The sequence below is a fragment of the Phalacrocorax carbo genome, chromosome 11 (assembly GCF_963921805.1).
Source record: "Phalacrocorax carbo chromosome 11, bPhaCar2.1, whole genome shotgun sequence".
Taxonomy (NCBI): Eukaryota; Metazoa; Chordata; class Aves; order Suliformes; family Phalacrocoracidae; genus Phalacrocorax; species Phalacrocorax carbo.
Window position 1 is genome coordinate 22,037,799 of NC_087523.1, and position 24,380 is coordinate 22,062,178.

Sequence of the window (24,380 nt, forward strand, 5' to 3'; positions counted from 1 at the left end):
ACTGTTCTGTCTAACGCTGCCGGGGCCAAAAAATGTGAACTCTGCAGATTTCTGCCTCTGTTCATGGTCGGAATTGCTGCTCTGTTGTCGGTACCCGGCTGCTCCGCTCCCAGCTATTAACGGCTCTGATCGGAAGCTGGGTTTCCTTCGCTGCCAAAGCAGAGAGGGGTTTTGTGAAAGATGGGGTGGATGAGGGGTGCCTGGGATGTGAAATGGGGGGATTCAGCTTGCTGCGTTCGGGAGCTGGCAAGGCTGTTTGTGCTCTGCAGCCCTTGTGAGCCTGGGATGCAGTTTGCGGTGTTTTCCATGCTAAAGCCATCAGTTTGCCTTTGCTTTGGGAGCGGAGCTGAGGCCCGATGCACTCTTGTCACGTAAGACCCCCTTGTGCAAGCCTGCTTTGTGCCTGTCCATGTTCCAGTCGCAGGCTGCAGCGCCCAAGGAGACACCACTGCACCGTGGTTAATACATGCTCCTTCTTTTTTTCTCCGTTCTCAGCCTGTTTTACACCACTCACTCATTACATCAATGGGGTAACCTGCCCCCAGCCCCCCCCCCAGCTACCCCCACTGTGCCTGTCCTTCGTCCTTCCTCGCCAGCTCCCACGGGTGCTCTCGCTGGAGATGGGGCTGTTGGGTGCGGGCGTCTCCCTACATCTTGAGCCCTGTAGAGAATGAACCATCCTCGGTTCAGGCAGGGACAGAAGTGGAGTGGGGGGCACGCGGGGCTGCCGCGGGGGCCACGCAGGGATGCTGCAGAGAGCAGGGGTGAGCTGGCTGCGGCAGCTTGCCTCAGTGTAGTGCGTGCACAAATAAAACCCCGGAGAGCTTTGCACTGAGCTGGAAATAATATCATTACAAGCGCTTGCTCGCTTCTGGCCGCTGTTTGGGTTGGGTGAGGCTTTTCGGGGCTGGCTGAAGGGCTGCAGCACGTGGGGGTTTGCTCCTGGCTTGAGTGGAGCTCTGGGAAGGCAAGCGGGAAGGGCTCCCTGGGCACGGTGGCTTGTCAGCAGAGCACAAGGGCGGGGACAGGGCCTGGTGTGGTGCTCGCCTCTGTCCTGGTGCCATGCCTGTGTGCTCATCAGCGTCTGGAGATTTGCACCCACGGACCATCCCCTGCGTGGAAAAGCCCTGCTGCCGCCACGTGGGCTGCATCCACTGTGTCCCGGTGTGGGCAAGAGGAGTGGCCCAGGCAGAGAGCAGAGGAAAGGCGGGGAAAACCAGGCAAATCACAAAAGCTGTGTATTTTCTCTTTTTTCTTTCTCATTTGCCCAGGAGAGGCGTGAGGGCTCGCTGGCAGCATGCCGCTGGTGAAGAGGAATATCGAGCCCCGGCACCTGTGCCGGGGGGCTCTTCCCGAGGGGGTGACGAGCGAGCTGGAGTGTGTCACCAACAGCACGCTGGCTGCCATCATCAAGCAGCTGGGCAGCCTCAGTAAGTCAGGCTCAGCAACCCCAGCGTGGGATGGGGATGGGGCGGTGGGATGATGGTGGGACGCCGGGGGCGCTTGCTCTGGTTCCAATCACAGAGAAATGGGGGCTATGCATGAGCCATGTGGGCTGCAGCCACCCCTAATTCAGTAGGAATTATCCAGCTAATTAAAAAAGTAGAATGCTCAGGGCCAAGCCCAAAGTGGGGACTGGGTGACATTTTTAAGACTCTTTTTCCTTCCATAGCTGGTCTGCGTGGTGGGGGATGGAAAGCCTTCATGAGCCCCTTGCTTCTTGACTTGGCCAGAAATAGGAAGGTCAGGCAACGACTAAGAAAAACCCAACCTCTTCTTTTTAATCTGAGCTCTTATGAGAAGGAGAGGTATACATAAAAGGGCTAAATCCTTGGCTGTCTTCCTGCCCTGGGACTGGTTTCAGCAGAAAAGGGGAGGATAAAAGCACCACACATGCCAGTGTAAGGGTTTAACAGAGGAAACCTATTTCACTGCTGAATATCGAATTAAAATAGAGAGAAGCACAGGCTCTTCAGGGCTCCCCCTCTTTTTCCACCCTCCAGAACTAGATTCTTCTCTAAAATACTTCCAGAAAAAAAGAAACCCTGTATTTAGGGAGCTGCTGGAAGTGCGGCGGCTTGCGTGAGCAGCACCTATGGGTGTTCAGGCCATGGCTACCTCATCCAGGGGAAAAGAAATCAAATACAAATGGCCAAGTCGGGTGACAGGCTGAGCAGGCATCAAAAATGCCTTGACCTGGGGAGCCGTTTGGTATGTGGTTTTGGAGGAAACCCTGAGGAGCTGGGGTGCTGGGCTGGGTGCTGGGCTGGGTGCAGTAACCTGCAAGTGTCAGCGGTGCTCTGCCCAGGGTCCCGCTCAGACCTGTGATAGTAATAACCCCTAATGAGGAGCTATCATAGGGATACTCAGAGTGCTGCTGGAAAACGAATGCTTAAGTGAAAAGACTCGCGGCTTCTCCCCACTCTAGCACTCTCCCTGCTGCCCTGCTCTTGGTTTTCCACCTTCAGGGCTGTGTTTCTGTGGGCAATGTTGTATGGCTGCAGGGTGATGGTAGTTTTTTGGCTGCACTTGCCCTGGTAGATCCAAAGGCTTTTTAGGATGAGCACCACCATGGTTTGGTGCCTCCCGTGGGTACCGCTTTTGCTGAAAAGGATGCTCGTGCATGGAGAAGGGCGGGTGGCTTGTGCTCCCCTCCCTCCGTGCAGCACTTTGCCAGGTCTGGGCGGGGATGAAGCTCAGCTCCCAAAATACCACGGCTGGGGAGGGAGCCCCATGGAGCGGTGGGGAGGCGTGCAGTGCAGGGGACGGGTTGGGAAAGGGCTGCCTGCCTGCTGCCATTGCCTGTGACGGGCACCTGTTGCCCTCTACCAGGCAGGCACGCGGAGGACATCTTTGGTGAGCTCTTCAATGAAGCCAACAGTTTCTACATGCGGATGAACTCGCTGCAGGAGAGAGTGGACCTGCTGGTCATCAAGGTGACGCAGCTGGACTCCACTGTGGAGGAAGGTGAGGGGCTGGGGCTATTCTGGGGTGATGGCCAGGCGCGAGTGTGTGGGACATGTGTGCTCAGGCATGGACCACCTGCCATGCCCAGTTCAGGGGGCTGAGGCCACCCCTGCATCCCCTCTCCTTCCTGTGCCCCCAGTTTCGCTACAGGACATCAACATGCGGAAAGCATTCAAGAGCTCCACGGTGCAGAACCAGCAGGTTGTATCTCGCAACTCCATCCCCAACCCGGTGATGGAGATGTACCAGCGCTGCGACAAGCCTCCACCGCTCAACATCCTCACGCCCTACAGGTAGGGTGGCTCACACATCGCTCCTTGGGGGGACCGAGAGGGTCCTGGGGGATACTGGGGGCCCCTTTCCAGGAGAGATATTGGAGGGTGTACCCCATTTGCTGCTTGGTGAGGGCTGAGAGGCTGTTTTCTCTGGTTACTGGGCCACCATCCCCATTACCTAGGGTGCTTGGGGCAAGTGATGCCACACAGCGGTACTGCAGGTAGTGACCACTCTGTTGGACACGTTCATGGTGGGGTAACAGCTTATGACTGTGATTGTACCAAATGTCCCTGCTCAGGGTAAGGGAGGTCTTCTCCTGTGCTTGATAATCCCCCCTCTTCTCCCTCCCCAACTCCCCAGGGATGACAAAAAGGATGGCCTCAAGTTCTACACCGACCCCTCCTACTTCTTCAACTTATGGAAGGAGAAGATGTTGCAGGCGACAGAAGATAAGAGAAAGGAGAAGCGCAGGCAGAAGGTAACGGGCAGGAGGGGGCACCGGAGGGGCTGGAGCCGGGGCTGCCTGGGACCTGGGAGACGGTCACCTCCCTGGTGCATCCCTTGTGCTCCCCCCTGCTGTGGTGGGTGCATCTCGATGCTCCCTGGGTACTGCTTACAGTCTGGGGAGCAGCAGCCGCAGCCCATGTGTGCCCGCAGGAGCAGCGGCTGGTGGAGGACTCCACGCGGGAGGTGAAGAAAGTGAGGAAAGCCCGCAACCGGCGCCTGGAGTGGAACATGATGGCGTATGATAAAGAGTTCCGACCCGACAACAGGTTCTCACCATCCCCCTATCACATGGCATCATCGGAAGGATCACTGTCCCCAGATAATAGGCAGGTTTTACCTACTATGTGTTTAACTCACTGGCTCTCCTTTGCTTTTCTCTCCTTCTCTGTCCTTGGGGGGACGTGCTGCCTGCAGCAGGGTTGGGGTGACAACCCATAAACCCATGGTACCTTCATGGATAGCTGGTGCCCCAGGTTGCATCCTGGGCCTCAGGAGCAGTCTTGGTGTTGGGATAAAGTCAGAGCACTTTCCGTTTAGCAGCTAAGGGAAGAGACTGGCTCAGCTGCGTTGGTGTCCACCTCCCCTCCGCTATCTCTCTGCTTTCTTGTACATCTGTATTTTTGTGGCCATTTTGTCTTTTGTTGTCTCAACCCCAAAATTTCTCCAAACCCATGTCTCCCTGACCCCCTGCCCAGCTGACCCCACTCCCAGGAGTACAACCGTTGGGTTTTCCTGTGCCGTAGATCTTACGCGTCAGATGCAGCCGACCACTCGTACCCGGCGAGCCCCAACCACCCCGCACAGCTGCTGGCCCCGGCATCCCACCTGGCCCCAGCAGAGCACAAGGAGGGGGTACTGGTGGCTGCCCCCACCCAGGAGCACGTCTACCGCCCGGTGCCGGCGGCGGGCAGCCGGCAGAACAGCCTCAACCGCCTCCAGCAGCCCCACGTGCCGCAGCCTCCCGAGGCTATCCTCAACGGGCCGAGACCTCATTTAGTCAAGGATTACGGGTAGGGCTTCAGTCTGCCTCTTCTCTCCTGGCAGAGGGATGCCCAATGGGAGGGGAGCTTGGTGGGGGGCTTGCCTGGGCCAGGGGGCTTCCCACCCCATTGCTGGGCTGACGGCGGTGCTGTACTAGTGGGGAGAGCCCTCCTGTGCAGCTGCCGTGGTCCAAAACTGCTGGTGAGACCCGAGGTCGAATCAGTCAGGAGCACTTTTGGGGTAACCTCATCCCAGATAAGGGGACAAGGTGGATGGAGGGGACTGTTTTCCCCTGGGATGTTGGCTGCCCTCTCACCACCGCATGCCCCGTAGCCCATCCCACCACCAGAGCCCCCCCACCTCCCTGGGGACAGAGCTTATGCGGGGCTCCAGAGCAAACCACGCCACAGCTCAGCTGGTCCAGGATGGATGGTGGGTGCCACCGTCCCTCGTGCCGCTGACATGGCTTTGCCCTCCCGTTGCAGCCCGCAGCCGGTGCCGATGGCAGAGTACTTCGTGCCGCCCGCCCCGCCGCCCCCGCCGCCTGTCATCCCCTCCGCGCAGACCGCCTTCGACAGCCCTATCTCGGCTCCCCCTGCGCTGCCCCCTGGCTCAGCAGCACCCCCCTCCTATGCACCCTCGCCACCCCCCGTGCCTCCCGGCCCCTACTCCGCTTCCCCGCCGCAGGCTGGCCCCATGGGACCCCCGGTGGCACCCCCACCGCCGCCGCCGGGGCCCCCCGTGGTCGCCGCCTCGCCGGCGCACTCGGCTTCGCCGCCGGCCCCCGCTGTGGAGCCCCGGAAGCAGCAGATCCCGCTGATGCCCATGAGTGATGCCCGGAGCGACCTGCTGGCAGCCATCCGCAGGGGTGAGCGGCGGGTGTGGCAGCAGCGGGAAGGTGGGGGACGGGTCCCCAGCGCCGCCACCGTGGTGGCAAAATACCTCTTGGCGTAGAGTTGGGTGGCGTTGGCTTCGTTGAGTGCAAGACGAGCCCATGGCGGCCAGGTGACGTGTGAAGGTGGAGGCACCCAGGTGGGACCTGGGGAGGGAAAGAAATGCAGTGCAGGTGGTTGGAGGGAGGTGGGGGAAACCCATCGCATCGCCAGAGGTGGGCCAGAGTCCCACAGGGATGACCAGCAGCTCTTGCGTGCGTGGACTCCTTCCAGGCTGTAGCAGACAATGTGCTCCAAGGTCTCTCCTGTTTCCCCTTCCTGCAAATCGTAAGGTCAAATGGCAGATTTAACCTTCAGGAAGGTTCAAACTCTTCAGGTCGAGTGGAAGCGGAGGAAGAGCTTTATGATATAGCTTTATAATTGCATGCATTGCATTCTTATCCCGTATAGCGTTGTAATTGTGTGCATCCTCCTTGCAAGGAGGCTGCAGCCACCCTGTTTCAGCCAATACTTTTAACTGTTGCCCACTGGGTGCACCCATGGGTCCCCAGCATGTGCCTCTAAAGCCTTCCCCCCTTTCTTACTACAGGAATTCAGCTCCGGAAAGTCCAGGAGCAATGGGAGCAAGAGGCCAAAAAAGAGCCCGTGGGCAACGATGTGGCGACAATCCTGTCCCGCCGGATTGCGGTGGAGTACAGCGAGTCCGACGACGACTCCGAGCTGGACGATAACGAGTGGTCAGACTGAGGGGCCCCAGGGCTGGGCTGGCGCGGAGCTCCCCGGCTCCGTCCCAGGTGTGTATAGGCGCCTTCCCCAACGTCGATGCCAACAAGCGCGGGCAGCCCCGCTCATTCAGGAGCTTTGCTTTCACACCATTTTGAAAACCCTCCGGGCAGCAGCAGCACTGGTAGGATACACCTCGGAGGCAGTGAGACCAGAAATTAGCAGCACCTTCACATTTAATGACTTCAAAAATGCTCTGAAGCCAGGTTAATAGGATTACTCCAGATTTACACCTGGAGCAAGACCAGAGACTGGCCGTGAGCGTGCTTTGCGAGCGAAGGGAAACCCAGAGGCAGCAGTGCTTTTTCAGCTAGATGTTAAATGTGCTAATGAAAAAGCTCCTGGGGAAGAACCCTGACTGCACAGCTGGTGTCACCATGGGCACGCAGGGATGACCGTGCACTGGGTTTGGGGATGCTCTGCTGCCTGCGTTTGAAGGATCGGGCAGCTCCAAAGGCTGTGTGTGGGGAGGAGCCTCCGTCCCCATAGAGCGATGCACTGCCTTTTGTGGCAGCTGCATGGGGATGGTCACCATCGTGCTGTTGCTGCTTGGAGAAGACCAAGGCGTTGGTGACCTAGGCCCGTTTCCATCCTTAGGACCAGTTTTCTGGGAGAAAAGTGTGAAGGCAAGGCTTGTGTGCAGCTGGCAGGGAGACACAGCACTTGTCCGGGCTTTGAACGGTACAGTGTGTGCTGTCCTTAGGGGGGAAAGGGGCTGCCAGCAAGGGAGCAGAGGTGTCCAGGGAGCTTCCCCAAGCCCAGCTTTCCTTGGCCTTAGTGCTACACCATTTCAGTGTTATTTGGGAAAAAATTAATTAGACAAAATGCTGCTTTTACGTAAACCCTCGACTTGCACTTTGCAGCCCCACAAATTGCACCCATACAACTGAGATCAGCTGGGACCCACTAATCCCCCCAGCCTGATCCTGCCCCATCCCTTACCCCACAGGTGGGCACTGACAGGGGACCCTGGAGAGCTGGGCCCCCACCACAGCACTGAAAGTATTGGTTTGCTCGTCAAAAGAGAGTGTGATTCATCAGAGGCTTTTCACACAGCTACAAAGGGAGGAGGCAGGGGAAGGGAGAGCAGAGGGGTGGGGAATAGTGAAAATAGCACAGTCAGGAGTAAGAGCCTGCAGAGAGCCGGGAGAGGTTCCCCACCAGTAGAAAATGGGCCAGGACTGGCCATGGACTTGCTCAACATGGTGTTTCCATAGACCACGATTACCTGCATGGGGGGAAACCAAGTCCCCACATTGCATCTCTTCTGGGGAGAAGCTGGGCTCTGAGCTCCCCTCTCCAGCTTTCCCAGTAGCCACATACGCCAATGGCTACAAAAGTAGTATTTTTATTATCTAGGAGCGACCAGACCTGTAAAGGAGGTGGGAGGATATGGCTGGGACCCAAAAGGCTCAAAGGCTGATGCTTAAGTTCACCCTGAGAAATGCTAATGTTGAACCATACCCCAAGTATCTGCTTGTTTTCCTCCTGGTGAGAAACCCTTCACAGTGAGAAATATCCTCAGGAGCCCTCCCTTTTCTTGACTGACACAAAGCGATCTCTGGTCCCTTGGATGTGACACCCCCCATATCCCTGCATCTGGGCTGTGGTGCTCAAATGGAGGAGTGGCGTGGATGTGGGAGGGGGCAAGGGTGGTTGGGGAAGGGTTTGGGGGTGGAGGTGCCCTGCCATGGGCCACATCCCCAGGTTTGGCCCCCCTTTCCTTAGGGAAAGCTCCCCTTGACTTCAGCAGGGCTGATTGTCAGAGAAGGAACTGCAAATAAAATCCTCTGATTTAACTCCCAGAATTCCCCATCTCGGCAGCGCTGATGCCATTTGAGCTGCTTGGGCACTTGTCCTGCTCTGTGTGTTGAGGGGCAGCGGCTCCCAGTGCGAGGAAGACCCGGCAGGGTGGGATTAGCTGTACGGATCAATCCCAGTTCCCGTGTCAGTCTGCCAGGAGGCTGGTGGGGAGGCTCTGTACCTCCCATTTTACCAAGCTCCCGCTGTGGGCAGGCAGGGCAGGCAAGAAGCGGGAGAGCAATAGGACGCATGGAATAGCTCATCTGCAAAACTGGGAAACGGGGTTGACCAAAGGAGGCAGGGAGACATGGTGTCCTGCAGGTGGCCAGGAAATTCTTGATGTTTGGCGTTCACCAGGAGCTTTCAATTTGACGTTGACCCTCTGAGATACAGAGAACCAGCTGCAAATCTTTCGGCCAAAGCCTGGCATCTCCACCCAGGCAGAGACCCTACAGTACCCACGACAGACTTTCCTAGGGAAGGCAGCCAGGGTTTGACCTGGAGCAAGTTCATAAGAAAGTCCTGTAAAAATTCAGAGTAACATTTAAGAGCCACCTGGTAGTATTTATTGTAGAGCGTTATTAATCCAGTTGCAATGGTTTGTATGTGAAGAGAAATTGGGTTTATGAGAATAATTTAGAAATAATAACAGCCCTTTGTGAGAGAGGGAATAGCAAAGGGCTGTCGGAGCTGCCGTTACCCGTTACGTTGGTCAAAAGGCTGCAGAGACCCCGGTGGGGCTTGGCCGGAGTCTCACCAGCACACGAAGGCAGGAAAGCGGCTCTGGGACCTGTGGGGCCGGCTCGTCCCTCGGGTCTGTGACTGCCCCAATTCTGGGAAGCTGAGCTGATCCTGGTGGGAACTGGAGAGGAGCTGAGTGCCCTGAAAAGACCAGGTCCCTTCTTTTCATGCACTAGTTGCGTTATGTGCATCATGTGAAACCGTGGTAATTCTGGTAGGACTCCATTGGCACGTGGTAGGTCAGGATTGTCCCGGTAGCCCCCCACAGCAACTTTGCTATGCTTGGGATTGGCAGCAGTCAGTCAACCCGTGCTACTATCAGGGTCAATGCCGCTGTATGGCAAAGCGCTCGACAATCACGTAATTCAAGCCTTGCCTGCCCTGTGCACAGGTCACGCCCACAGAGCGGCTGCACAGCTGGGAGCCTCAGGGGTGCAGGGAGAAAGGCTCACCCTCGTTTCGTCATGCTTTTGCATTCTTACACCACCCTCTCCTCTTCGGACATCCCAGCACATCCTCACCATTTGTATTCTGCTTATGGACGTTCCCAGCCCCTGATAGCACAAGCCCACTTCGCATGCTCAACTCCAGAGCAAGTCAGCAGGACCATAACCTCCTGGCATTGCCCATTGCTTGAAAACATCACGATCCAGCTCTTCCATGGATCTGAAGTGCCTCAGCTCCACTGAAGCTGTCTCGATACCAGGGATGGGGCTGATCCACGGGGAGCCTCTGCCCAGTGAGGTGTCTGCATCAGAGCTCATTGCTCAGGTTTCTTGTGTAGCTGGTGGAGAAGTAGCCTATATAGTCAGCATGGGTTGTAGACACCCATTTCTGGTCTGATCACAGCACACCTTGCTCTTCCTAGCTCTCTCTTGGCAGCACCACAAGGCAGGCAAGCACATGGTGGCACCGAGAGCCCCAGTCTCATGGTACAGCCACTCCTGCTAGGCCAGCTCTGCTGGGCAGGCCAACATCCTCAGTGCCTTTGCTTGAGGGACTCGGCCACGTTTGAGGAGGACCATCTCTATTTCAGGTGCATTCATCTGTTTTTTGCCCAGGTGACATCTGACAACACAAGCGACACCAGCTCCTTGGTTGGGCTGGGTTAGCTCTGCTGGAATTGGTTGTGCCATACTGATTAACACTGGCTGGCTGACCCACATGCTGCATGCTCAATATTTTGTACATACGTGCCTATTTCTGTATACTCTTCCAAAAGTAGGCCATGCTGCGTTACACAACCTGAAATGCTCAAATCCTCATGTGGGCTGATATAAAAGTGAATATTTAACTATTTTCTCTAATTTGGCCACCATTAAAAATACAATCCAGGTCACAGATGATTGAATTTCTCCTCTCTCAAGTATACCAGAAGTGGGCTGAGAAGATTCTTCTGTACATTAAGGTATCGTGTTCCATGTTAAAAATATAGCAGCATTTCATTGCCAACAGACAATCACAGAGTGCCAAACATTTAATGAGCCCAACTGATCTCCCGAGAGTTCCTCTTTCCATTTTATCTGCTTTCTCCCACTTGCCAATTTATGGGCACAGATTAAAAATAATAAATATGACTGCCAACAGGGGGAAGTATATTCTGTGTGCATACAAATGAATTGGGCTGGAGGCAGCAGAAGAGTAAATAAGCCAGTTTGGTTCTGCTTAGAGATATTAATTGAAGGCTAGTCCTTGAGGTCCATCAGGAACCTCTTTGACATCTCTGATTTATCTGAAAAGGGACATTATTGGGACCATCATGCCCATGGTCCACCAGTCATTGCCTGTGAAGGCTACATCAGGCGTGAAGTCTGGTCTTGCTCAAGTTTCATGAAGGTTGGTGGAAGTCTAGCAGTGTTCACATCCTGGTATTGCACCCTCGGCGTCTCCTTGATTTTGAGTGAACACTGGGGCTGGCAGTTGACACTGGTGGCTCTTAGAGGGTTGGCATCCTGAGGGAAGAAGGGTTTGGGTATTTTCTAACTTTCCACCCTAGGCAGAGACCTAGAGAGGAAAAAGCATCACATTGTATGAGAGCTCCTGCTTTTGTAGCTATTTTATCTCAGGAAGGTTTTATTCTGGTGACAAACGTAAGGCTGAACATGGCTTCTCCAGACAGCTCCCTTCATGTAAGAGCCCTCAGATTTCCCCCCCGCAACTTTTCCATCTCTGTCTGCCTTTCAAGACACCAAACAGCCTGATCAGCAGCTTTGCAGACTGCCCTGGGAACAGAGCCTGAATTTAACACCTCAACTTTGACGATAAAAGGAAGTTTCACTTGGACGGGGGCAGGCTGTAGCACTGGAGGTGGTATTTTGGAAGATGCTTTCTGGAGGTGCATGGCCAGCAGGAGTACCACGCCATTTCCTTGTGGATGGACCATGGAGGGCCGTGGGAAGTGCTCCCCATCACGGGATGCTGGCAAGGGGAGCATAGGCTGTTTCTTTCACCATGATTGCTCTTTTCCTGTAGTAGTAGTTGTCATTCAGGGGTAAGGTTTTCTCAGCTGGCATGTCACTTTACAGATTAAAAAAAAACAACAGCAAGGACTCTCTCCTGAAGAGTTCACAGTTTACAGCAAAGACCATAAAACCTGCACTGCACTTTAGAAGCCTCAAATGCTCACTCACCCATGGATTTACCTTCAACTGGTCAGCAGCACCTTGAGGACTGTTGTCTCTTCCTTAGGTGACCCCGTGACCAGCCCCACAACCACATCCCCCCGCTGATGACAGCAGTGGGACTCTCCTGCCCCTCCACTATCCCCACGCAAAAGTGCCTGAGCAAAGTATGGGAGCACCAAGACATGCTGGTTTTGTCTCTGAATGGGTCTCCATGCCCTTGGAGTGTGCCTGGCCTTTCCCAGTCCCCACGCAGCTGTGCTCCTCCAGGATGACCATGCATGCGATAGGAAACATGCCGTGCTGCAGCTACCTGCCCATGCAATTCGTGTGATGGCCTCTAAGCTCACAGAAAGTGTCCTCCTTCAGGCACTTACACCCAAGCCTAGACTTTGAAGTATTTCAGTCTCTTTGAAAGTTGAAGGAGGTTTTTGCGAGTCTCCCCTTCCTTTAACAAACCCCAGGTTTTCTAGGATCACTTTCAAGCTCCCCTTTCTCCAGGTGAGAACTGTGCCTGCATTTTGCTGGGGGATGGAAGGAGGGAAAAAAAAACCCAACCCACAGTCAGGAACTTCAGTGAGGGGTTTGCCCCAAAGCCTCCGGTACCATGCCCACAGGCAGGGTGGGAGGAAGACACTAGGATGTCCCCAAAGGAAGATACCATCCTGGTGTTGTCACTAGGCTGAGGCAGAGCCTGCAGCAAGGGATGGGCTCTCACTGCAGGAAATCTCCAGGCAAGACCTGGATGGGACATGCTTGGCCAGTGTCCCCTGAAGGCAGTATTGATGTGACATTATCAATATCAGCATCTGTCTTGCATTGGTACAGGACCCAGAGGCCACAGGCATCTCCACAGCACTATGTGATGGTAGATCACCAATGCTTCACCCTCCCATAGGCACCCCTCCGAACAGGTATCTCCCCACAGGTGCCACCTTCTGGAGCAGCAGGCAGAGGTCCCTCTCTAGTCTTTTGCTTTTAGCAAAAGCAGGCTTAAATCTGCTGTGTGTCATTGTGTGTGGGGGTTTCTGAGCCCAAGAGTGCATGAAATGAGCCTTCCCCTGCATACCTATCCCACGGTGGCAACACCAGGGGACTGGGTTGGCCCTGGGGGACCTCTAGCCCAGTGGTAGTTCTAGCACTTGGGTGTGTAGAAAGTATTAAGAGTGTAGAGAGGAGAAAACGAAACAGAAGGAAAATAGCTTGGCATTTTAGGTTGGTTATGCCCCCACCACTCCACACAGTAAAAAAAATTCTGGTAGGTAAAACCCTGTGCAAAGCCATGAAGGGCAGTGGGGAGAATAAACCTGTTCTCTGTGGACATATCGGACAAGAGTGCAAGGCATGGGATCGAGTTGTGGCAGAAAGGGGTTGAATTGGATCTTAGGGAAAGCTTTCTCAAGGTAAGGATGGAGAAACTCTGACAGAGGTTGCAGAGGCTCTGCCATGGAAGGGCTTTGAAAAGCAGGTAGGCAAACACCAGAGAAGAGCACGATCCATGCCCCTGTGTTGGGCCAGGGGATGCCCACAGGTGTCTCTTCCAACTTGGCATGTTTGCAGTGCTGCCTCATTCCCTCCTTCAGGCTTGGGGCATCACTACTTGTGGCTCTGTCCCAGCAGGTTACAGCCCCAAAGCACTGCCCATCAGCCAGGCCAGCCTGCTTCTGCTCTCCTTAGCTTTGTTGCCCCTTTTCTGATTTGGGTGTTGACCCTTAAATATACTAACAATAAAATGTACTACAGAATAAACAGCTGAGAGGGAAGGATGAGAACTAACTGCAGAAAACAAGGATGCACAGCTGTACCGCTCTATTTCAATTATTAGAAGGCAGCAGCTCCAGCAACCTGCTGTTCCAGACCATTCGTGGTCCACAGACTGCAGCGTGTAAACCATGCTGGTGCATTAAGATGAACAATTTAAAAGCGATTCTTTGATTTGGGGTGACTCAGTTGAGGAACCTAAAAGTGAACAACCACCACTCTCCCCATCCAAAAACTTTTTAAAAAAAACCCAAACAACTTACATGCCGTCTCCAGAAGGAAATATCTGTTCAGTCTCCTTCCCCTGGACCTTGAGGGAAAGTCAGACCCAACGTTGCTTCCCAGCTAGCCAGTCGTCACCATAACCACTTTCAGAAATCAGTTCCTTAAGACACCAGTGTTTCAGAGCAGAGCAAGCAGCGCATCAGCCCACAGCGCAGCAAGAAGAACCTCCTACCCTTGTAGAAGGTGCTTTTGTCCCTGAAGGCCCCACCCCAGCTCAAGTATTTCAAATCCCATTGATTTTCACCTGTTACCAGCGCTTCTGCCTGATGCCTCAGCTGGGAACACTTAACTCCACAGAAAGTCACTTCTTCCCATGAAAAAAATGAACCACAAAAATATTGCATTAGAAACAAAGTGGACTTTGAGCCTGAGGATGTTACAGTGATGATACTTGTTGAGTTGTTGATTTCCTGCTGGCAGCAGGCTCATCTTTGGCACAGTCCTGCCAGGTCTCCAAAACTTACACTGCTATGAGCATCAACACCCCCCGCTCACCACCGCCACGACCAAAGTTGTTTTTATACTGTTTCAGGTCTACGTTTAGTTCTGGCCAGTTTTCCACAAATGGGGCCTCTCTTTGTGGTGCCTTTCATCTCAGATCAGAGCAGGTTAGGAAAAAGAAAGAAAATCCCCACCAAAAAGAAACCTTTTTCTCCAAAAGGCATTTTTAGGAGCGTTTCAGGGCTGATGGCTCCCCGTCTTAATAGACTTCTTTCGTTCTGGGGCCGCTTGACCTGCCTGGGGGAATCGGAAACAGGGTATTTTCCATCAGTTGATGCAGGAGCGCTGCTGGTGCTCTCCTCCCCTCCTCCTTTGGCTGTGCTGTGTCACGTGCGGGGCTCGGGTCCGGTGTTCCCGGCGGGAGAGCAGCGGGGCTGCAGCAGCGTGGCAGCTCCTTACCGACACAAGTGCCTTTTCTGGAGGTCCCCGTTGTATCGCTGAGGAGCGTGGGGCTGCACGGGGTGGGTGGGCTCGTTGAGCTGGGGGGAGGGCTGAGCATTTCCAAGCATTTCTGATGCTCAGCCTGTCCTCACCTGGGTGGAAGCCTGGACCTGCCCAGGCCCTGAGGCATCCGCTGGGATTCCTCCTTCCTTGCGTATGGGCTGTTACCCCTGCAGCTGCACAAGGGTAGTTTTGGGAGCAGTTTTCACTCCAATCTTGGCCAACCCAAGGAAAACCTGCTCTGGCAACCGCACGTCTCCAGGTGCACGTGCAAACATCGCACCTTCGGCGTGGGGACAGCCCTCAAGAGGACATGGTGGGCATGCAGGGAGGGGACAGATCGTATCACCGCTTTGCTGTGGGATGTGCACGTGCTGGTGGGTTTGCTCCAGGGTATGTGCTTTGCTGCTGCCGTGGGACAAGCATTCGGGCTGGAGAGCCTTCCTCCTCCTCCTCCTCCTCTTCCTGCCCCAGCCCAGGGTCGTTGGGGCAATGCCAGCTGCTGTGGCAGGACAGGAGCCATCTCGCTGCCAGGTTTCCATCGCCTTCACAGTGAGTAGGAGCACAAGCACCTCTGGGTGAGGCCAGGTGCTGCAGGAACGTTATTTTGGGGGGCATTGAAGTCAGGTGAGGATCATCTCCTGTGCCCTGCACCCAGCAGCCTGGAGATCAAGGCTAGCCCAGGTTGGGCTGGGAGCTCCTCAGACACCCCAAAAACCCCTCTGCAATACCCAAACTCAGGCCTCCCAGAGCACTGAGGGCTGGGACTGGTCTTTACGGAGGTTAGCTCCAGCTCTGCAGGGGTGGCACAGCGGGGCCAAGGAGCGCCCAGCCCTTGCACTTGGCTTCCTGGGGCATTCAGCATCAGTGGGTTGCCCCTGATGCTCCTACAAAAGGCTCATTTTTTCAGTACTGGCAGAAGTATTGCCCATATTTCCTTCTACTTGCCATTTGATAGAAGCAGCTGATGGGAGATGGGTGTCTCTCCCATGGGAGGGTCACCCGTTACAGGCCATAATTTGACTTTCATTATTACATAGTTGACATGAAAAAAGATGTTCACTGTCTAATGGGGTCTTTTAACCATGTGCACTTAGTCAATAGGTGAGTAGATGTTGCTGCTTATATCTATCTACCGTACCCAGTTGCTACGTGTGAACAAGTGTATTTCTCCCCAGTGTTGTGGGTTCTGCCTGTCGTGACACGATGATGGAAAGGTAGGGACTACGTCGGTCGCAACACGAGCTTTCTTCTGTACAGTGTAGAGAGGAAACTTGGAACGAGCCGAAGCACCGCTTGTAACTACATTTGTTTAAAAAATGTCATCTTAATCCCAAACTGTTGACACTTTATGCATGTGCTAATTAAAAAAAAAATAATAAAGATTTTAAGAAGTTAAAATAGATTTGGATTCAGCTTTTTGTCAGCTTGCCCTCGCTGGGTCCCTTTGATGTGAGTTATCAGCCCTGTGATACTCCCTTTGCTATTAGAGGCCAGGGCACAGAAGCAGCACCAGAAAGCTGTGATATCACTATAACCCTTCATCTGGAGAAACCAGCTCTCAAAGATTAATTCATTCCCATGAGTATTTAATCCCTGACCGCCTGGGTAATCAGAGGGCAGAGAATGGCTTGCTGATGGAAAAGTCTCCATCCTTTTGCGTGGAGGCTCCGAACCAGAGGAGCCAGTCCTTCCCGACCCGTACAGTCAATGCCTTGAGCAGTTCTTATCCTCAACCAGCTCACTGCGAGCCAAGTGGAAACGCAGACCCCGGGTGAGGGAAAGCAGAAACTCGTACCAGACTCACTTCAGCTGAAATAAAACACAGACACACACAGTATGGCACGTACCTGGGACGGGAGCCCAGGTCTTCAAATGTTTTAATTCCACCCCCCCCCCGCCCCTATTTTTGGATATTCTCTTGACAAATCACTTTAACACTTTTATTTACAGTAATAAAAATAAATTACTCTTACAGATGAATGTATATTATTGTACACAATAGAGATACAGTGCAATAACAGCATTGATTTGTTTTCACTCATTCATAAAGTGCATCGAAGGGGCTTGATTTATCCATAATTGAATGATAACTGTACATTTTTCTTTGAGATCAACTTTCCTGCTCAAGTTAAAAGGCTAATGAAAACACATCAAAATGAGTTGCTGTCCTGATTGCTGTGAAATGGGCTCGCTCCTGGGGAAGAAGATACTCTGTCCGTCTGTGCTGCCAAAGGCGACTCTGACAGACCCTGCCCGAAGCCTGGCCAGGTTGATCCAGGTTTCAGAGCCTCAGGAGGGCGACTGCTGGTGACCACAGAGCAGGACCTGGCCCTGGGCCACCCCCAGTCTGGCTGAGTCTCTTGCGGAGCTTTGCCACCAGAAACTCATCCCTCCCTCTGAGCTAGAGGATTCGCCCTCAGGAAGGATGCTCTATCCTGCCTGGGGCCTGATTCTGACCTACTCACATGAGGACATGAGAAACGAGCCCAGTCCTTATCACTCGCTACGTGGTGTGGAGGAAAGGCGAGGCAGAGCCAAGAGGCCAGGCTGCAGCAGACTCGAAAGGCTTTGCCAGCAGTGGCCAGCACTACCTCTCATCCTTAGCCAGATACTGCCCAGTTGGAAAAGAGCTTTTCCTGGCACAAGCCGGTTGTTTTCCAACTCCCAGATCCTGCAATAAAGTCATAAACGTGTGCTTGTGATTTCAGTATCTACTGGTACGATGTGCTATCAGACATCCTGCATCCTGCCCGCTGCAGCGTGCTCAAATTGCGAGGGAATAACCTTGGTTTAGACACAATTACGCTTGACATCAAGCAGAATTTGTGAAGGCAAATATTACCTTGGAGTGGGAGACAATTTATTCACATCCCTCAAAGTCAGGGACAAAAGAGCTTTGGACCATCCATTCTGATTTGGGTTTTCTCTGCTGAAAATCCATTTTATCTCTACAATGCTCTGTATTGCAGAGTTTTCCAGTGGGAATGGGAAAGCTCCATTCCTGGGGTTGCAGGGACAGCAGGAAGGGCGGCTCTCGGGGGATTCTGCAGTAGGCAACCGCATTGTTAACAGAAAAGGTACAAATGGTGCAAGGGAAGCCGTCAGCTGTACGGCAGCGTGACCGCCTTCACCAAGAGAAAAGGTTGCACGTGGATGAAAGGAGTTACAAGGAAATACCATCTGCATTGAACGATTATTCCTGACGATTAAAAGTGAACCGTTAATTAATTGTTAACAGTTGAGCTGTCGATGCTGATCAATACACATTAACACAAGTGATTATCAAGATCAATGGCTTTTTAAAGACCTCCCCACCTCAGATTTGATGCTTCTACAAGAAAGAGGTACTTCATCACCTACTGAGAACAGTAATGGTTTCTTGGGTTTTTATTCAAAGTTCAATTAAAACTCTTTGCTTGAGACAAACGAATTGTGGCTGCCACATCAGGACTGAGATCCTTGAGATATTTACTGCTGATTACTGAAATGAAGTTGCCTTAAAAGAGTTGTTTTCACTGCTCAGTGTCCCAAACTGAACAAAATGGAAAGGAAAAAAAAAATCTAAGCAAGTTTGTTGGTAGAGTCTATATATTTTATTAGCTTTTTTTTAAAAAAAAAATTCTCAGTTGGAAAGTGCTGGGACAGGGACAAGGGCTTGCTGTAAATGCACAAGCTCACACCCACCCCTACCACATCTCCAAGAAACTCGGGGCGTTCGTGCAGCTGTGGTTATGTCCCATCCAACGGTGTCCCTGGCTTTTTCACAGTATATTCCAGAAAGGTTTTCTATTTCATTCTCCTCCTCACCCTTTCCTCATCCCCTTGACTAAAACAGACAACCACCGACACAGGAAGCTTTTCATACCTGTGTTCTGCTTGCTACCAACTCGTGGCTGAAAAGCCAAAGGCAAGCGGAGACCTGTCAATATATCAACCAAATAAAGAGCGGGTTTGTTTCCCTGGCTGCGTTGATCTCTGCCATAGGCTTGGGGCTGGTTAGATACCTTCTGTAATCGCCCAGGAGCAATCTGCTCCTTGTTTCTGCTGCTGTAAATCTAGACCAGCTCCTGTAGGTTCCACAAGTGATGTGAGTTTAAGTGGGGCCAAGCCCTTCACCCTTTATCAAAAGCTATTGGCAAAGCTCAGGTTTTGAAGGTACATTGGCAAGATCTGGGCCGGTTGCCAGGGTGAGGACACAAGGTCTCCCCAACTAAACGCCAACTGGCCCTCTCCAAGCAGGCCCAGTTTCCACCTGGAGCGGCCACAGAGCCTCCGCGGAAATTAAAGGACACCTGCAAATTTCCACCAGCTAAAGACCTTGCGCTTTGCAGAACTACCGCTGTCCCCTTCTATCTCATCCGAAAAGCACAATAATCAGATAATGGCTTTTACAGACCTCAACTTTTCTAATGATTTGTGACATAGGAATCCCCAGTTGCTCTATGTCCTTCTCATGATGCCCAGGCTCTTTTCACCATGTTTCCAGATGTTTTCGATCCACAGAGGATTCACTGTGCTGGAAAACCCTTTCTGTTTTCCAGTGCTCCTCTCATAGTTGGTGCCCCATCCACGTGTGAAACCATTACATTCACGGGAGCTGCTCCTTGGTTATGGCAACACGACCTCATCCAAAATCAGGCCCTGTATCCTGTACTAAACATGCCCCGAAGGCCGCACTGAAGGACACCCTGCACACAGCATTACTAATTCGGTAAGTACTTTAAGATTTTAAGTTAGCTCTCCTAATGTCCAACATAAGGAGGCTCCAACATCCAGTGTCGCCACTGATGTGCAAGATTGTCACTCAGAACTTTTTCTAGTGAAAGATTTTCTTTAGGAAAAAACAAACCACCAAAGCAAAGGTGCGGTAAAAGAGTCAGAGGTTTCCACAACGCAATGCACAGCAGGTGAACTCATACCTGTTTATCCCCTTCCTTCCTTCTCCTCGTTTTCCCTCTTTCCACTGATGAGAAAGGAAAGGGAAAACAGCAAAGGAAAAAAACCACCTAGAAATTTGATTTATTTTTATTTTGTGGAAAGACTGCAAAAATGCGAATTTTTCAATACGTTCTTTACAGGAGATTTCTTGAGACTTTTCCTGAAGCCTGTCAAGAGTTTTTAACAACTTCCATGGCCACCTTTAACAGCCTCGAAGAGAGAGGTCTTAGACCATCCTTTCTGAAAAATTAGATTGGCATTTCACACTAAATCTGCTCTATAATTGCGCCTCATGTGGATACGGCCTGTGAGTTGGATTAGGGCAGCAGAATAAAAGTCTCCTTAGCGCAAGGACCAGAATCCAGGCAGCAGAGTTTGCCTTCAGGTGAGTACCAAGCATTTCACGAGGACGTCTCCACCTCCTCTCTAACTTAGCTGCCTGCTAGGGACTGTATCCTCGGCTTTAGCTCCTCACATCCCAAGTCTTTCTCCTACTGTTACGGAGGGCCACAGGGGAAAATTCTTTTCCACTGACCCTTCTATGCCTTTACCAAAGCTGATCAATGGATCCCTCGAACTGAGACAAGTTTCAAGTACACAATTAAACTCTAAAAAGTACATTGTTAAAATCTTCAACAACAGGTAATTGACTGGAAAGCCAAGAAAATGCAGCTTTTTTTCACGGCGAGGTTTCTCTAGAGCGGATTAGTTAATCTACATTTCATTTAACGATACAAAATGAGCTGCCCAGAGAAACAAATACTGCCTTCTAGACCGGGTTGTAGAAAAACATTTCAAAAGGTTCACAAAGTTTCAAAAATGGTTTAAGCTAACTCTGCCTTGAGTTTTCACACTGAGGAACTGCAGGGACCTGGCTGCACTTACAGATACCAGAAGAAATAAAATGAGCAGAGAAAAGCGTTTATATATATATTACTCTTTCTTATATATATTTACTTGTAAACGTATGCTGCTTCACCATTGTGCCTACTGCCCATTGGCCAAGGTATTCAAAAGAGAAAGGAAATTTAAAAAAAAGAGACTGGCCACCTTTCAAAGGTAGACAATAAGTCCAAGCCCCAGGCACACTTTGGAGGTTCATAGCTTTCTCATGTGCACTTGGCTCCGAGGAGCAAGAAATTCACTGCACAGATCCAGAGAGAAAATACAGCTGTGCCTGCATCCAGCCATAAAGTGGCTTTGCACCCACTACAGCCTCACAAAGCAAGACCATTTCTGTCTTCCACGGAACTACGGCGTACACACGCTATGATTTGGTGGCGGCGGTGCCATCGGGTTGTGGTGATGGGAACCTTCGTCTGTTTTGCCCATGGTGCAGCCGAACCCAGCTCCTGCTTTGAAGAGGGGCGTTTTGGCTGCTGGAGATCACAGCAGCATCTTTCTCTAAAGGAGAGCAACACGTTTGGGACACCAGGCTCAGCTGGTGGAGGTTCTCCTGGTGCAACCACTGGGCTGTCCCCATGCCGGGCCCGGAGCAGCATCCACCGCCTCTGCCCCGAGCTGCCCTACATGTTTCATCCCAGGCCCTGCCACCTCTCTGAAGGTTGCTTCGTTTCTTGCTTGCTTTTTAACTGAATACACTATTCCACTCTTGGCCAAAAGAAAGCGCACAATAAAGGGCACTTCATCATGGTCTCACTAACACCACAAAGCACAGGATGCAGTGGAGGAATGTGAGGGTACCGTAGCTTCTCTAATGAAGCAAGTTGAACTGGTAGCATCCGGAATAACACATGTGATTACAGAGGCGTCCCTCTAGGGGACCCCAGCACGCCCGGACCCCTCTTTGGATGAAAATCCATCCCCATGTAAACGATCAGTGTGGAAGTGAGCGCATCACCCCACGGCCCCAAACCAGGCAGGAGAGCCCTTCCCCGGCCTCCCCAGAGCCTTGGGGTGGGGGGCACCCCCTGCTGCCCTCACAACCCGCACCCCATGAGCTCCCACCCTGCCCACGGTCACCTTTTTATTTTTTGTGGGGGGGGGGTGGATTCCCCGGGTACCCCCCCATCCCTGCGACAGCCTGAAACAACGGCCATACCCTAAAGTGCCTTTTTGCCCCCCACCCAGGTTCTCAAAGTGCTTCACAAACAACATAGAAACAGAAAGGCATGGTTCCCCCCCTCCGGGTCCCCCCTCCACACCAGCCACCCCCACCCTCAGCTCCCTGTGCTCCCCTGGGCCCCCTCACCCAAACCCCCCCCCCCCCCCCCGTTATTGCATAGCATTGCAAGACCTGATTTTAGAGGGGCCCGGGGGGGTGGCAGGGGGGTGGATGCCTGCCCCCCACAACTGCCCCACGCGCGGGGACCAGCCCTGCCGTGGGGGACCTGACACCCCCCACCCACCCACCCATCCCCCCCACCTCACTCCTCTGGCCCTCCTGGTGGCTGCCACCCATGGGATGTATCCCTTGGCTGGGGGGGGGGGAAGCCACCCGGCCAGGGCCGGCAAGCCCGCTGCTCCCCGGCTCCTTACCCCGAGAGGAGACAAACGCCATCGTACGGAGATGCTTTTTTTTTTTCTTTTCTTTTTTTTTTTTTTTTGGTGTTTTGTGTTTTTAAATAAAAAATAAAATGTGTAAGAAAATAACATTTCTAAAGGAAACCATTATCATTCTACTCTCTCTCTTTCCCCCTTCTTTTTCCCTTTTCCTTTTTTCTCTTTTTGGCCATCTTTCCATGGAACGAGATGTGCTGGCCGGGGGCGGGGGGGGTTCCTCCCGGTAGGAAACAATAACGACGGAGGGGAAAAGGAGGAGGAGGAGGAGAGCAAGGGAAGCGCGTCTCGCTCCGTGCTCAGTCCTCACACATCGCTCGATGTCCTTGGCCTGGAGGAGAACGTGGAAGGGACGCACCCGCAGCAGGCCAGCCAGAGCGACTTCTGGATGTCTGGGTTTCTGAAGGCGTAAATGATGGGGTTGATGAGGGAGTTGCAGGTGGCGGGCAGCGCCAGGGAGTAGGTGTAGACCACGGGGTAGCTGGAATCGGCCACCAAGGAGTAGATGGCGAAGGGGATCCAGCACAGGGCGAAGGTGCCGAGGATGAGGGAGAGGGTGGAGAGGCCTTTGCGGGTGGAGGTGGCCTGCGCCGTGGCGATGAACTGGTGCTGCACGGCGATCTGCTGGGCGTGCCGGAAGGCGATCTTGCAAATCTGCAGGTAGAGCTGCATCATGAGGGCGAAGAGGAGCAGGAAGGTGACGGCCAGCACCGCCGCGTTGTCCTTGGTGACGGGCCGCAGGATGCTGCAGGCGCTCTGGTCCCGCAGGCAGTTCCAGCCCAGGAGGGGCAGCAGCCCCACGCCGAGGCACAGCAGCCACATCAGCAGCACCATGGCGCAGGTGAAACCCAGCGTGCGCTCGCTGTGGTAGGTGAGAGCGTTGTAGAGGGACAGGTAGCGGTCCACGGTGATGGCCAGCAGGCTGCAGACGGAGGCGGAGAAGGCGGCCAGCAGCAGCCCCGCCGCCCCCAGCTCCGCCGCCTCGCTGGGCGGCCGCAGCAGGTACCGCACGGCGAAGTTGGCCACCAGCCCCAGCCCGGCGAGCAGGTCGGCCAGGGCCAGGCTACCGATCAGCAGGAACATGGGAGCCCGCAGGCTCGGCGTGTAGAAGAGCACGGCCAGCACCAGCGCGTTTTCCCCCGCCACCGCCGTCCCCGTGGCGCAGAGCGCGATGTCCCAGGGGCTCACGGCGGCCCCCGCGCCCCCCGCGCCGCCCGGCGCCGCCGTCCCCGGCCCGCCCGCCGCCGGCGGCCAGGCGCTGGGCTCCGAGGCGTTGCCGAGCCCGGGGAGCCGCTGCTGCTGCGGCTGCGGCTGCCACGGTTCCCCCATGGCGGCGGGGCCGTGCAGCATCGCTGGGGAGAGAGGGAGAGGGAGGCGGTGAGGGGCGCCGAGCGCCGCACCCCCGAGCCCGGGGAGCCCCGCACCCAGCGCCGCACCGAGCCCGGGGAGCCCCCCGCCGAGCGCCGCCACCCGCGCCGAGCCCGGGGAGCCCCGCACGTAGCCCGGAGAGCCCCGCGCCGCCACCCGCACCGAGCGCGGGGAGCTCCGCACCGAGCTCCGCACCGAGCTCGGGGAGCCCCGCACGTAGCCCGGAGAGCCCCCCGCCGAGCCCCGCACCGATCCCCGCGCCGAGCCCCGCGCCGGCTTCCGGGGACGCTCCCCCCCCGCACCGCGCCCCGCACCGAGCCCCGGGACTAGCCCGCACCGAGCCCCGCACCGGGCCGCCCCCGCCCGCCGTAGGGCGCATCCCCGGCCGCCGCCCCCCCCCCCCCCCCCCAAGCCGAGCCCTACTGCATCTTCCCGGGGAAGAACCACCCCCCTCCGCTCCCCCCGGCCCCGGGATATGCCGTTATCCTCCCCACGCACCCCTCGCCCGGGGAAAGCCTGTCCGCTAGCTCCTGCTCCTCCCGGCAGGCTGAGGCCGAGCACAACTCATCTCCCCGCTGCCGGCAGCAGCCTCCGTGCGCCGCGCCCGGCCCCGCGCAGGGTCCGCAGGCGCTGCGCACCCCACGGCCGGGGGTGCCGGCTGCCCCGTCCTCCCCCCTTCCCCGGGCCACGGCTACCTTTTGCCGCCTATTTATAGCCCAAAGCGCCCCCACCCCACCCCCCCACCGCGAAGCCCTTTCTTTTTTGCGTGCAGCGAGTAAAAATAAATACTATTAATAGGCCAGCCCTCGCATGGATGCGGAGCCGCTGATGAAACGAGAAGGCAGCGGGAAGGGACAGCCTGCATTAACTTTCTCCCTCCCTTCCCCTCCTTTGGAAAAGACTGGTGCAAGATGCTCTCAGCCCGCTGCAAACAGCTGCAAGACCTTGCCTTGCTCGGCGCCGTTCCCTTTTGCAGAGTAAATCCTCCAAC

At 54.3% G+C, this 24,380-nt stretch overlaps 2 protein-coding genes across 2 annotated transcripts; one reads left to right on the plus strand and one right to left on the minus strand.

Annotated features, from left to right (window-relative positions):
- The first annotated feature begins 1,276 nt into the window (after positions 1–1,276).
- LOC104049204 (actin-binding protein WASF3) lies at positions 1,277–15,916 on the plus strand. Its single transcript, XM_064463412.1, has 8 exons — positions 1,277–1,430; positions 2,833–2,967; positions 3,107–3,260; positions 3,604–3,721; positions 3,901–4,076; positions 4,494–4,760; positions 5,217–5,599; positions 6,214–15,916. Exons 1-8 carry the CDS (start codon positions 1,298–1,300, stop codon positions 6,369–6,371), a joined length of 1,524 nt encoding a protein of 507 aa, XP_064319482.1. The 5' UTR covers positions 1,277–1,297; the 3' UTR covers positions 6,372–15,916.
- Positions 15,917–21,906: 5,990 nt separating this feature from the next.
- Positions 21,907–23,371, minus strand: LOC135315305 (G-protein coupled receptor 12-like). Its single transcript, XM_064462730.1, has one exon. The coding sequence runs from the start codon at positions 23,369–23,371 to the stop codon at positions 22,328–22,330; it is 1,044 nt and encodes a 347-aa protein (XP_064318800.1). The 3' UTR covers positions 21,907–22,327.
- Between the last annotated feature and the right edge of the window lie 1,009 nt (positions 23,372–24,380).